The 14,314-nt window shown below is 45.3% G+C and overlaps 2 protein-coding genes across 7 annotated transcripts in view; both read left to right on the top strand.

Annotated features, from left to right (window-relative positions):
* The window catches only part of LOC119964231, a 901,051-nt gene that overhangs the window by 430,362 nt on the left and 456,375 nt on the right, over nt 1-14,314 (top strand).
* LOC119964893 (procollagen galactosyltransferase 2-like) overlaps nt 1-14,314 on the top strand; it is a 255,040-nt gene that overhangs the window by 36,150 nt on the left and 204,576 nt on the right. Inside the window, exon 1 of one of the 6 annotated variants that reach the window (XM_038794982.1) lies at nt 4,706-5,011. The exons of 3 other annotated variants lie outside the window; for them this stretch is intronic. Coding sequence is in view for 1 of the 3 variants with exons in the window: in XM_038794984.1 (XP_038650912.1) it covers nt 4,932-5,011 (80 nt within the window). In the remaining 2 variants the exon portion in view is untranslated. Of the gene's footprint in view, nt 1-4,705; nt 5,012-9,118; nt 9,598-14,314 lie in introns of those variants that run through there. 2 more of the 6 variants (XM_038794984.1, XM_038794983.1) reach the window with 2 other exon arrangements.

The raw sequence follows: 14,314 nt of genomic DNA, 5'->3' as shown, positions 1-14,314 counted from the left end.
CAATAACTAGAACAATAAAAAGAGCAAAAGAAAAGAAACCTGGTGCTTGTGATGTGTTTTTTCCCCCATCAAGATAGTGTACTCACATATCCAGTTATATTTTAAATACCCTGGGATCTCTATGTTGATAATACAATTAATCAGCCGAAACCTTGTCTATATACAGCTGTGCAACACATGGATTGTCTGCACACGGCATTCCTGTAAACCATTATGGAATCAGAGAACCACCTTTAAGGTGCTCTGCTCAAATGCATCCCTGGCCAGGCTGATCTTCAAGACCATTCTTCAGGCACAGCCTAACATCTCATAACGAAAGTTAGCAAAGCTAAAGTGTAATGTTACGTGCCGTTGTGAAGAAACACCAGTGCTGGAAACCATGCCTGACTATTTTATTAGAATTCATTGAGGTGGTAACGAGCAGGATAGAAAAAGGGGAACCAGTAGAAGTAATACACTTGGATTCCCAAAAAGTGTTCAAAAAGATACCACACAAAAGGCTACTTGTTAAGTTAAGAGCCCATGGTGTTGGGGTAGTATATTAGCACGGATAGAGGATTGGCTAATTGATAGAAGACAGAGAGTTGGGACAAGAGTGCCATTTTCAGGGTGGCAACCTGAAACTAGTGGAGTGCCACAGGAATTAGTGTCGGGCCACAGAATTTACAATATATATTCATAACTTGAATGAGGGAAGTGACTGTACCATTGCTAAGTTGGCGGATGACACAAAAATAGATTGAAAGGCAAGTGGCGAGGATGACACAAAGAGCCTACAGGGGGATATTGACAGGTTAGGTGAGTGGGCAGAAACTTGGTGGATTGAATATAATATATGAAAATGTGAAGTTTTGCACCTTGGTAGGAAGAATAAAGGAGCTCAATATTATTTAACTGGAGAAAGACTGTAGAAAGCTGCAGCACAGAGGGATTGGGGTTCTCGTACATAAATCACAAAAAGCTAGCATGTAAGTTTGGCAGGTAATAGGGGAGGCAAATGGAGTTTTGGCATTTATTTCAAGGAGAATGAAAACAATTGTTAAAACTATTCAAGGCACTCAATCCTGGCCCGGGGTCACTGACCGTGTGGAGTTTGAACATTCTCTGCATGTCTGTGTGGGTCTCACCCCCCACAACCCAAAGATGTGCCGGGTAGGTGGATTGGCCACACTTAAATTGCCCCTTATTTGGAAAAATAAAAAAAACTGAACAAGGTACTAGTTAGACCACACCTGGAATAGTGTGAACAGTTTTGGTCCCCGAGGTTCACTAAGTTGATCCCTGGTATAGAGGGATTTTCTTATGAGGAGTGGTTGAGTAGGGTTGGGCCTGTATTCATTGGATTTTAGAAGAAGAATTGCCGTAACTGCACCACGCCGCTGGCATGCGATTCTCCGAGGAGCGGAGAATCGGCGGCGGCACGTTTGGCGCGGAGCTGGTCGCAGGCCACTGTCTGTGGCCAGGCTGCCGATTCTCCGGCCTTGATGGGGCGAGCGGCCGCCCGGAAACGGCGGAGTCCCGCCGGCGCCGTTCACACGTGCTTGCAGCCGGCGGGAGCTCTGAGCGTAGGGTCGGGGAGCGGCCTGTGGGGGTGGTGAAGGGAGCTCCTTCACCGGGGGTCTCCGATGGGGTCTGGCCTGCGATCGGTGGGCTGGTCTCTCCAGCCCCAGCCCTATTTTATTACTCGGCCGGCCCCTGTACCCCCATGCCATGTTGCGTCGGGGCCGGCGCGTTGAGGAAGTCCCCCCACGCATTCGCGGGTTGGTGCGGCGCCACTGCGCATGCGCGGGTTGGCGCGGCGCCCAATTAGCGCCGGGAAGGGAGGCTGGAGCGACGTGAATCGCTCCAGCGCCGTGCTGGTCTCCTGTGGGGCCAGAATCGGTAGTGCCCGTGCCCGTTTCGCGCCGTTGTGAAGCGCAACGGGGTTCATGACGGCGCGGACACTCTGCCTCCATTTCGGAGAATCCTGCCCATAGAATTATCAGGAGGCTTGACAAGATAGATGCTGGCTGGAATTCTCCGTTCCGAGTTCGCCCCGTCACGGCTGCCAGCGAGAACGGAGAATTTGATGCTCACCCAAAACTCCATTTACTGCAGTGGGATCGGAGAATCTTGCTGATGTGAACAGACAGAGAATTCCAGCCCCTGAGAGGTTTTTCCTTATGGCAAGTCTAGGACTTGAGCTGATAGTCTCAGAATAAGGTGTTGCCCATTTAAGACAGAGGTAAGGAATTTCTTCTGTGACGGTACTGAATCTGTGGAATTCAGTTTACCGCAGAGAGCTGTGGAGGCTGGGTCATTAAGTATGTTCAAGGCGGAGATAGACAGATTTTCAATCATAAAGGAATGAAGGGTTACGGGGATAAGGCAGCAAAGTGGAGTTGAGGATTATCATATCAGATGATTCATAATCTCATTGAATGGCCGAGCAGACTCGTTGGGCCCGATAGCCTACTTCTGCTCTTATGTTCTTAAATATATAGGAAAGGTAACTTAGAGAGAACATTTTGTCAACTCAAAAATAAAAAGTGGGCAGCCCTGTTTAAAACTTTGAACAGGGGAGTTTAGCAATCTGCTGTAAACTGTGCTTCAGTTGCATGGTGAATACATGAGTACATTTTCCTTGTAGCTTACTTCATCAGCAGCATCTTCCAAACCCACAACCACTACTATTTAGAAGGATAAGGGATGGTATTCTCCGCCCCTGCACCAGTTTTCTGGTGCAGCGCGCTCCAGCCGGCAGAGGGTTTCTCCGTCCCACCTGCTGGCCAGTGAGATTTCCCATTGTTGGCAGCCCCATGCCGTTGGGAAATCCCTGGCCATGGGTGCGCTGCAGGCGCAACAGAGAATCCCGACTGTGGGGAATCCATCCCAGGAACAGGAAATACATGGGAGCCCACCACCTGGACCTTCACCTTCAAGCCACTCACCATCTTTTTAAAAAAAAATAAACATTTTATTGATTTAGCAAATATAAACAGTAATGTACACATGGACAAAAATATACACATAATATAGACTTCATAAACAACAAAATGAAATAGAAAATAAACAACAGAATCAAAAGTAGGAAGGCAGTTAATCAGTGCAGTGGAATAAGGAACCCCAATTACTAAACTACCCCCCACTAATTCAACCCCCTCTATCCCTCTAACGTGTCTAGATCTTTAAAGAAAGAGATGAATGGCTGCCATCTCTGGTAGAATCTCCCTCACTGAGCCTCTGATTGTATGCTTGAGCTATTCCAGATGCAAGTCCGATATATCTTCCACCCATATGATGCCTTGGGTGGAGAGGGGAATCTCCAGTTGAGTAATATTTGTCTCCTGGTTGTTAAGAAAGCGAAGGCAAGAACATCTGCCCTCACTCTCAAATAGAAAGAAGGGGAGTCCGAAACCCCAAACATTGCAACCAGCAGGGAAGGTTCTAAGGTTGTTTGCAAAACCTTGGATATTGTGTCGAAAAAGGAGGCCCAGAATATTAGGACAAGCCCAAAATGCATGCGTGTGCTAAGCTGGTGTAACAGTGGCCACAGTTGCTCTTCACGTCTTGAAGGAATCCACTCATCCTTGCCTTCGTCTGATGTGTTCTGTGCAGCACTTTGAACTGAACCAAACTCAGTATGATACAGGATGAAGTGGAAGTTAGCCTGTAGAGGTCTTCTCTCCAAACCTCCTCAGTAAGCCAAGGGCCTCGTTCCTCTACCCTTTTCTCATTTACTCGATTCAACGTAACAAGATCTGAAAAAATTAGGTTGTACAGATTAGAAATTAATTCTCTCCCCTTGCTGTGCCAAGGCCAATACCTTTTCCAACAAGGAAGAAGGGGCAGGGGGCCTATGAAAGAAGAAAATAACTTTCATGAGAAATCCCAAATTTGAACAAACAAAAATGGTTGGGATCTGTCTGTGAGATTTTCAAGGCTGGCAAAGCCTCCATCAAAAACAAATCCCCAAAGTGTACCAGGCCTCCCATTCTCCAGGTCCAGGCCTGAAGGGCCACACACCATCTTGACTTGGAAATATATTGCTGTTCCTTCACTGTCACTGGGTCACATCCTGAAATTAGGCAATCCCCTCCCCTTTCCCCACCTCCAACAGCACTGTGGGTACACCTACACCATTTGGATTGCAGCAGTTTAAAATGGCAGCTCACCACTACTTTCTCAAGGACAGTAAGAAGTCTTACAACACCAGGTTAAAGTCCAACAGGTTTGTTTCAAACAAGAGCTTTCGGAGCACTGCTCCTTCCTCAGGTGAATGGAGAGGTATCCTCCATTCCCATTCACCTGAGGAAGGATCAGTGCTCTGAAAGCTCGTGTTTGAAACAAACCTGTTGGACTTTAACCTGGTGTTGTAAGACTTCTTACTGTGCTCACCCCAGTCCAACGCTAGCATCTCCACATCATGGCTTCTCAAGGACAGTTGGGGATGGGCAACAAATGCTCCTTTATTCATGAAAAAATTATTTTTGCTGTTACCTTTTTCTCTTTTCTCGTCTTTCGGTTTCTTTTCTTGCAAAAGATCAGAGTATTGAGCTATGCCAGGTACAATATTGACCAGGGATAGTGCATGATGATATCTCTGGTCCTGGATCAAGCTGCTTTCCCAAAGTTAACATTGAGATTTGGAGATCGCTTGAACTCGAGAATGGAGTTTCCACTTCACCCAATAAATAGCATGTATATTTTTACAGCTGTAGGATCCTGTAAAAATGTTTAATCTGCAACAGATGAAGAATACTAGGATGAAATATGTTCCTTTTGTTTCCATCGTTCTATTTTCCATCCACCTGAGAGGACTGACTTATCTCAAAGTCTCAGCCAAAAGGTGTCACCCCTGACAAAGCAGCACTGGAGTAAGTGTTAGCCTACATTTGGTGCTCAAGTCCCTGCAGCAGTCTTGAACTCTCACTCTTCAGCCACAAGTCAGAATGCTCCCACTGAGCCATTGCTGGAAACAGCTCACAACTTCAACTGCCTGGACAAACAGAAGGTTTGAACTTTACAGCAGGTCAGTTAGAAATGTTTAGCAATCATCACTAAGGTAGGCGAAACAATGTCAACTGCAAGTGTTAAACAGGGGAATTCCTTTCATAGTCTCGCTAATGTGTCTGTTAACATTAGTAATCAGAGGAAACTACACACTTAGAAGTCAGTGTAGTGATTTAAAAATCATGTGAATAGGACAGCTAACACTAAATAACAATGTATCATTGGATGAGTACAAACCACATCAGAGTAAGTCGTTCATGACAGATGTCCGAAATTCTCCAGTTGTTGCGATTCAATTTTCCCACTCGAGGATTTACGGCAGTGTGGGGTAGTTACAATGGGAAATCCATTGACAATCGGTGGGAAGATAGAATTCCAGCGCCAGCAAATGGCGCGCGCCTGAGAAACACGTGGCTGGTGGACCGGAGAATACCGCCTGTTATTTTGCTTAAAAACTGAGTTTGAACAATGTCAGCCTCTCTTTATTTATCTCCGTGGTACAAAAACTTTTGGTTTTATGTATGTATCAGTTGATTTAACTCCAGTGCATTCATCTGATCTAAGACCACCTTGTGAGTACTCTTTATTATCTTAAACTGGCACCTCGAATATCCAATAAATGACCTACATAAACATACATTCGAAAGTCTTCAAATGTGACTGGAGATTAGAAGGAAATTTTATTCTCAGAAAATAGAAGCTATCAACAGTACGGTGGCACAGTGGTTAGCACTGCTACCTCACAGCGCCAAGAACCCGGGTTCGATTCAGGTCTTGGGTAACTGTGTGGAGTTTGTCCTTTCTCCCTGTGTCTGCGTGGGTTTCCTCCGGGTGCTGCGGTTTACTCCCACGGTCCAAAGATGTGCAGGTTAAGTGAGGTTGCGGGGATGGGGCTTTATGGGGTGCTCCTACAGAAGGTTGGTGCAAACTTGACTGGCCGAATGGCCTCCTCCTGTTCTGTGGAGATTCTATGGAATAGCAGTCCCGGCAAAGGTGGTTATTGCATGTTATCTCATTGCTGCAACAAACGCACCCTTTTGATTGTCTCATATCTTCTTCGGAGTAGAGCAGTGCTGATCATTGCTGGAAGCAGTCTGAATGTATTAGGGGAGTGCTGTACTTCCCAATACCTAAGTCTCCAGCAGCTATCTTGGCCACATGACAATATTTGTAGTGCAGAAGGACTACTTTTGTGGTTTTTCACATATACACCTTTGGTCTCTTTAAGGATGAACCAAGAAAACCCTTGCTCAGCCTGGAGCTATTTAGGAATCATCAAGCCACATTACTTCACAACAAGTGAACATTCAGAGCAAGTAATGATCAGATCCATTTAATTCAAGTTGCAACTTGTCTTTGTGCAGTAATGCATAATAATGAATGCTCTATATCCCCCACAGCACTGGGTCATCTTATTTGACTTGTACAAAATAGCAGTATTCTCCTTGTGAGCCTGATCAAAGCTGCTCTGGTAGTTTCATTGCAAAAGACTGTCCAGCTTCGCAGCATTTTCTGGACCTCACTATCCTTCATAGAATTCTGTTTTCTGAAAAATGAAATGATTTCCTATGGTTTTTTGCCGGTGGAGTCAGCTCGCCATTGGCCGAAGATCTCGCCGGTGTCTATGGACGTTTGCATGGAGATGGGCCTATATCTCTGCTTCTCTCTGGATGCACCCAGGAGATGTTTTAAACACTCCCCAATACAAATCCAAGTGAATCGTTTATAGGCCACTAGGATGAGCTAACAAATTGAATATTATTTTCAAGTCTATCGGCAAATGTTATCGCAAGCCTAGCTCATTTGTATTTGAACCACTCCGCACTCTGTGCCTTTTTTTTTTACTTCAACAACTAAGAATGTGGAAATGATTTGCCATTCCGATCCCACCCCCAACCTGAATCTTTTCACAAAAAGTGAGCCAAGCTCGCTAATTATTCTATTGTATTGAAGCTGAAGCGATTGTTATGAACTAGAAGGGTAAAGAAGTCAAAAACGGTTTCCTGTATGGTTTTCTCCTTTGCATCTATCTATTCCTGAAGAGGGGAGGTGATATTAAATGTATTGTTGATTCCTGGTTAATTTGCTGTCAGTCTAGATTCAATAAAATCTGAGATGGATTTGCAGGTATCATATCATTTAATAATAACTAACTTGCAAGGCTGACTCAATCCATAGGACCTCAGGACACACACACTGTCTTCTGAGAGCCCAGAATAAAGAGAGAGAGTATACAAAGAAACTTCTGCTGATATATTCAAAATCACAGTAAGATTCACATATAAGCTTCCCATTGGTCATTCTATACACCTCCTGACCTGGCCCTATATCCTAATTGGTCACTTTGCATTGTAACCCCAGCATCCTTTTCACCATGCTCACCACGAGGCAAAGCTCCCCTCCATCCCTTTGTTCTCTTTCTGTGAACACAGTACCCTCAGGGTCCTGCGGTCCACCCCGTTCGTTTGTTCACTTCCTCAGTATAAGGTGACAAATTTGACAATATGCATTGTAGCCATGGGAAATAGATATTCTTTTCCTATACGTTTTCTCAGGCAGTTGAAATTTGTTGAACAGAGTGTACTCCACTTAGCAATTCCTTCCTTTTTGTTAATGTAATTAAAATAGCACTTATTCAAAATCTTAAGCCATCATAAAAATGTCACAAAAGACATAACAGCCACCACCAAGACTTTTAAGTGCTTGCAGTGAGTACTCTCACCCCATCAGCACTTAATTAGAAATTAGGCAGGGATTGATGGAATGAGAGGCAAAAGACATTTGATGGATTGAGGTCGGAAGATGGTCAAAGCGTATTTCAAAACAGCTTCTGCAGTTTAGTGGTGGATTGCCCATTCAGCTTTATTGGTTCAAGTTAAACTGAAACTCCCAGTATAAATGAGCATTGTGAAGTTGTTTAACATGCCATTGCCGCTTCCATATATCCCTTTACATTCACCATGTAGAGAATGATCAGCAGCTGGAACAGATTTCCATGAAGGTTTAAGACAGTAGATTTAAGAAGCCGTTAGATGCTGTCACGATGATGGTTGGTATTTGGGAAGGATGAGGTCAAATGGGTAGAAAGGCCTCTTTCACCTGACCTTATCTTGTGATCTCTAAGTATGTTTTATGTGTAACAGATGCAAGGCAGCGCAGCATGTATTAGATCTGTGGACTGTATTCAATCCCGTATGCTGTTATTCTTTTCCCCCAACCCATTAATCTTTGGTGTGAATGCAGCAGTGACTGGGGTTAAAGAGGTTAAATCCTGCACTGTATAGTCACAGGCTGGAAATGGCTTTGATCAACGAGGCTGCTGTGAAAGTTCTATATTCTTCATTTTCGATTCGTTTACAATTAACTATGATCTCTTATATCTTCTTGCATGTGCTTGCAATACTACCAAGACAAATGTAGTGCCTGGACTAAAGCTCCCAACATCCCTGGGATATTTAAGTAAATACAAATATCCCAGAAAAGTAACTGTAATTCGCCATCCTCAATTGCAGTTCCTCAAACACCAACTTTTTTTATTGTTACCGAATAGGTACATTTGCAAAATAATTTTAGTCTCCATTATTCAGCAAGGATAAAAAATGGCGGAGTCAAAATACGCAACCCAGCTGATAGAAAATGTATGCAAAAACAAGTCACACTCCACAGTAATTGCTGCAAACCTGGTTTCAATAGTTATGTGTTAAAAGTACAACAGTATCCCTTCTGTCTTGCTATACGGAAACATCATGAAAGGCTGGTTATCCCATGTGGCAGGTCATTTAAGGTCCATTGCAGGTCACATATCAAAGAATAAATCTGATTCCAACAAGTTCTGCTCTATCTGGTGATCCAGGGCCACCGTATAGATTTTGTCCTCAATCTTCAACTTGAATCCATGATTTTATAAGCTGTGCACTTTTTAACTTGGAGAGTAATGTTGTTTTCTGTTTTTGTTCTTCAGGATGGTGAAGGTTGCAGTGTTAACAAAGAACAGCAAGCAGTGTTTAAGAAACAAAGCTAATTTATTAGACCACACTGAATTTGATTCAAACATATTACTAAGGAATTAGATTAGTAAAAATTACACTACACATCTACAATACTAAGCTATTCTGTCAGCTAATCTATCTTACACTTACTCCGTTTGGCTCCCTTCCACTCTCTCCCAGAAGTCAAGGAGGCATGTGATATTTATATGGTTGCTCTATAGCACCATTTAGTGACTAGAATAGTAACATTACATTAACCCTTCATGTGCTTTACAATATCCACATATTTGTGACAAGTAACTGAAGAGCAGAAGCAACTTTTGCTGCAATGGTAGATTTGTGAAATAGACTCACTTTGGAGATGACTGCTACTCCTGCCAGTTGCCTCCTTTTAAAAGTATCGCAGAAAGCCTGGTTTCTGAAATGATGAAAGGTTGTAGCAGCGGTGATGATTACAACTGTCATATCCACGTAAAAGGAATTGAATCAAAGTGGTCTGCGAGCTAAGAATGTGTGTGCGCGCGGTGTACAATGGGGAGAGACCTGGGAAGGCTCTCCCTTGATCTTGTGTTCTTATCAGGAGGTACACCCAAAGAATCCGGGGAACCGCAGTGAGGTGAGCTCTCCCAAGGATGGGAGGAAGTGAACAACCTCTCCAGCCAAGAATGGAGGCCAAGGGTTTGGAGTGCGCTCCCTCCAATCTGGGTATGGTGCACCAAGAGGACTCAGGACCTCAGGTGGTTGGGAATGGTAAATGGCATGACTTCTTTGGGTACCAAACATCACCCTGACTTTCCAAATATTCTGCTGTACTGCATTCCTCAGGCCAACATAGCTACCTCTCTCTGCAGGCACCTCACATCCACTTCTGAGCAGCCAAAACTCACACTCAACCTCTTGAGTCAATCCTATTGACGTGGCGAGTCCATGCCCCTCAGTCATTCTCCACAAGTGCTACCCTTACTCCTTTCTACAGAGTCCATTTCTAATACCCATAACCCGCTGCTTTCCCTCCTTGTAGGAAAAGACCACACACGACCTTGGGGAGAGAAAGAGACCTGGGGAAGGTGGCCCTCCTTAACAGCCACCAACAATGTGTGCCCATCTACTCAGTTCCGAGGAGTTCTTGGTCCAGGAGGATACAGACACTAGCGGCAACCTGCTGTGAGAGACTGAGCCTCAGGAGACACTGGTACTGGGGCATGTTAAGGGAATTGAACCTTTCCCTTAAACCCTGTGTTGATTTGGGGGGGGGGAAGGAAAAGAGTCTCGCCTTCCGGCTGAATCTCGGGGCCCACTCCCTCTCCCTTGTGGAGGGGCATGTCGCTGAGGAGAAAAAGCAGCCACTGCTACTTCTGGTGGCCATAAAACCCGACCACAATCACAATACTCCCAAGCAGAAAAACATTTCTTAATGTAGATATCCATTTGTAAATAGCTGCTGATAAGCTTTTTCCTTTGATTAGTTACTTTGAGTTGTGAGCAGTAATGTGATTCCATGGTAATGGCATTATTACATTGAAGCCACATGCAGAAAACAAAATAAAAAAGCTCCTGTTGAGTGTAATTAGAATTTTTGTGGAGAATTTTACATAATGCTACTGAGTGGTACAAGACCACAAGGCAGATATTCCAAAGATTCCACTAATTAAGAACCGGTGTAGGAAGAGAGGAGCTCTACATTGTGGAAATCATTCTTCTGATTAAATTTTTGCTCCCATTGCAGCAATGACAATTTGCATTAATATGGCACCTTTAACATAATAAAATGTTCCGAGGTTCTTCGCAAGGGGGTTATCAAGCAAACCATAACACATTGCGCTACATACAATCTAATAGGGAAGGTGACCAAAAGCTTGGTCAAAGCGGAAGGTTTTAAGAAGTGTCTTAATGCCGGAGAGAGGAGAGGGTTGGGGAGAGAATTCCAGATCGCGGCCCTTGGCAGCTGAAGGCTTGATCATCAGTGCTGGAGTGATGGAAATCGGAGATATTGAAGAGTCTCCTGTTGGACGAATGCAGCTATCTGGGAGGGTTGTAGGACTGGAGAAGATTACAGAGATGGGGAAGGAGGTGAAGCCAGACCACAAAATGTGCCTGAAATTATTATTAAATCTTTGTGTTGTTGGGGTGAGACCCACGCAGACACGGGGAGAATGTGCAAACTCCCCACGGACGGTGAGCCTGGGCCGAGATTGAACCCGGGTTCTCAGCGCCATGAGGCAGCAGTGCTAACCACTGTGCCGCCCTACGTGTTGAAATTATATCAATACTGTAGAAAAGGAAATTGATCATGATGAGACAATTAATTCCATTGTTGTAAAGCAGGGGGAATTACGTCCAGGAATGTAGTTCCTAAAAAGGCTGCTTTGTTCAAACTACCCTAGTGTTAGTTAAATCCAAATGGATTTCACTGCGTTACTTGGGTTAACACACAACACTGCAATCACCTTGCGTATACTTTCTGGTCCAGTGTGGTCATAAAATTTCATTCCAAAACGCTCCTTGAAGCCTCTTCATTGATTCCTTTAAAATCTGAAGAGATCAGCGCCAATGAACACCAGAACATCAAACTCCAATCATTTCCATAATGTGCGCATGTATTTAGGTAATTGCTTCCCCATCTTGAAAAGGGTTAGTTACCTTTATCGAGCCACAAATAAGTAAGATTTTAATTATTACCTGTATTTGTAACTGAGATTTCTAATTGAATTACATGGGAATAAGAATACAGACTGAGATCATTCAGCTGAACCATTCTGTGTTGGTATTTACCCACCATATGAGCAATAGTCTGAATCGAAGGGTCTGCTCAGTTCCTTTCTCCCTTTTTATCCCCCTCCCTCTCCACTGTATATTTAAAATGTTCTTAAATGTTGACATTAATCACCAACTCTAGTACTCGCTGCACAATTTCACAACCCTTTGTGTCAAAATATTTCTCCTGCATTCTGTCATAAACCAGAATTGGGGAAGGATAAAAATGGTAGACGGAATTCCCACCGCGATCCCACCTGCCTGACCCAGATACAATTTTATGATGGAGTGAACAGGGCCTCAAATGAGAAGCTTACCAATGCCACTATTAATGCCCTTCATGACCCAGGATTTCTCTGAGGCCAAGGTACATGTTCATTCGAGTGTAAAATAGCAGCCAGTCTATCGGAGTCAGTGACTCTCCGGTGACTAAACTCCCATCATCTGAAAAATTCAGGCCAATGGGTGTAATTTAACGGGGGAAAAAGTCACGTTGTGGGTGCGTTTAGCGGGGTGTTTCTTGACTTCCGCACTGCCGAGAATAACCGCGCTATCAAACCGCCTCAGCGAGGAACACACAACCTTCATTTCCTGCACTGGCGAGCTCAGTCCGTCAGACACCCGCACATAATATCCCCTCCCCAGTCCACACACCCACCTTCTCATTGCCGTAATGTCCCTGGTGCAGGGGCCCAGCCCCTGGGTGTTCAGATGTTGGCCACTGTATCTGTGGTGTTGGCTCCCACAGTGTTCAGGTATCGAGTCCAGGCATCACGGTCTGAATGCTATGCTAGGCGATAACTCCCACATGCTATATGGCACGCCTACCCATGGAATCCACTTGGGAGCTGTGAAGTGCTCACTTAACTATGATTGCCAATTCCCAAATCGCAATAACCTTCATCCACACGGCCAGAGGCCTTCACGGTCAGTGGGAGTTATGGATGGTCGGTGGGGCAGACAGGCTGGGGTTGCCCCCGGAATGAGTCTACACGATCCAGGGGTGGCATAGCGGATCTGTGGGCACCCATCTCCACTCCGCTCACCCCCCACCCCCCGGCCATGGGCAGGCACTGCACCGCCAACCCCCCCCCACCCCCACCACCACCAATGACGGGACTCCATGGGCTCCCCCCACCTGCCTCCTCCCGAGCACCAGTGCAGTAATTTCATTGTCTCTGTTAATTGTATGGAGACTGGCTTTAATTGGTGATTAATGATTTCTCCCCACGCTATAGTGGGTTCGTGATTTTGCCAATGGCAGCTGGCTGCTTAGATTGCAAACCGATCGGCGCCTGCTGTGGTTATCGTTTTTGGCCTCTCCCACAATCTATAGGCCTCGTCGCGCTCTCGCTTAAGTGCAACAAGGCCATTAAATCGTGCCCAGCATATGTGATTCTGAAGACGAGCCATATGGACTCAAAACGTTAACTCTGTTTCTCTCTCCACAGGTGCTGCCAGAACTTCCAGCACTTTGCAGTTTAATCCTAACATTTTCCAAATCTCTCTTTGTATTTCCTGATAGAATAACTGAACAAAGACATCACAGATGTAAATACCGTGAAACAATGACCAGGTTGAGACAAATCAGCTGGATAACCCAAATATATACTTTTTAAAAAAAAATAATTTTTATTCAAATTTTCAACAAATTTTAACCAACAACACGGGGAAAAAAAGAGAAAAAACAGTAATCCCCCCCCAAATACAGAAGCAATAAATTAACAAAGATAATAATTAAATAACATGGAAACAAATATACATACCCAATAAAGAACCCCCCCCCCCCCGCTGCTGAAATTGACCACCCCCTAATGCTCCGCCAGGAAGTCTAGAAACGGCTGCCACCGCCGGACCCGCACCGACCCCCTTAGGGCAAACTTGACCCTCTCCAGTTTGATAAACCCAGCCATATCGTTGATCCAGGATTCCACGCTCGGGGGCCTCGCATCCTTCCACTGCAAAAGAATCCTGCGCCGGGCTACCAGGGACGCAAAGGCCAGAATACCGGCCTCTTTTGCCTCCTGCACTCCCGGCTCCGATGCCACCTTAAAAATTACAAGCCCCCAACCCGGTTCAAGCCTGGAACCAACCACCCTTGACAACGTCTCCGTGACACCCCTCCAAAAGCCCTCCAGCGCAGGGCACAACCAAAACATGTGGGTGTGGTTTGCCAGGCTCCCCGAACACCTGACACACCTGTCCTCTCCCCCAAAGAACCGGCTCAGCCTTGTCCCAGTCATGTGCGCCCTATGCAGCACCTTCAGTTGAATCAAACTAAGCCTCGTGGAGGAGGAATTCACCCTCCCCAGGGCATCCGCCCACGTTCCCTCATCAATCTCCTCTCCCAGATCCTCCTCCCACTTATCTTTCAGCTCCTCCACTGAGGCCTCCTCACCCTCCTGCATCACTTGGTACACTGCCGAGGTCCTCCCCTCACCGACCCACGTCCCCGAGAGATCCCTGTCCTGAACCCCCCTTGGCGGCAACAGTGGAAACTCCACCGCCTAACAAACGCCCTAATCTGCATGTATCTAAAGATGTTCCCTGGGGGGAGGCCCAACCTTCCCTCCAACTCC

The sequence above is a fragment of the Scyliorhinus canicula genome, chromosome 4 (genome assembly GCF_902713615.1).
Source record: "Scyliorhinus canicula chromosome 4, sScyCan1.1, whole genome shotgun sequence".
NCBI classification, from domain to species: Eukaryota; Metazoa; Chordata; class Chondrichthyes; order Carcharhiniformes; family Scyliorhinidae; genus Scyliorhinus; species Scyliorhinus canicula.
Note: the sequence above shows the minus strand (reverse complement) of the source record. Positions and strands in the feature narration are given on the sequence as shown.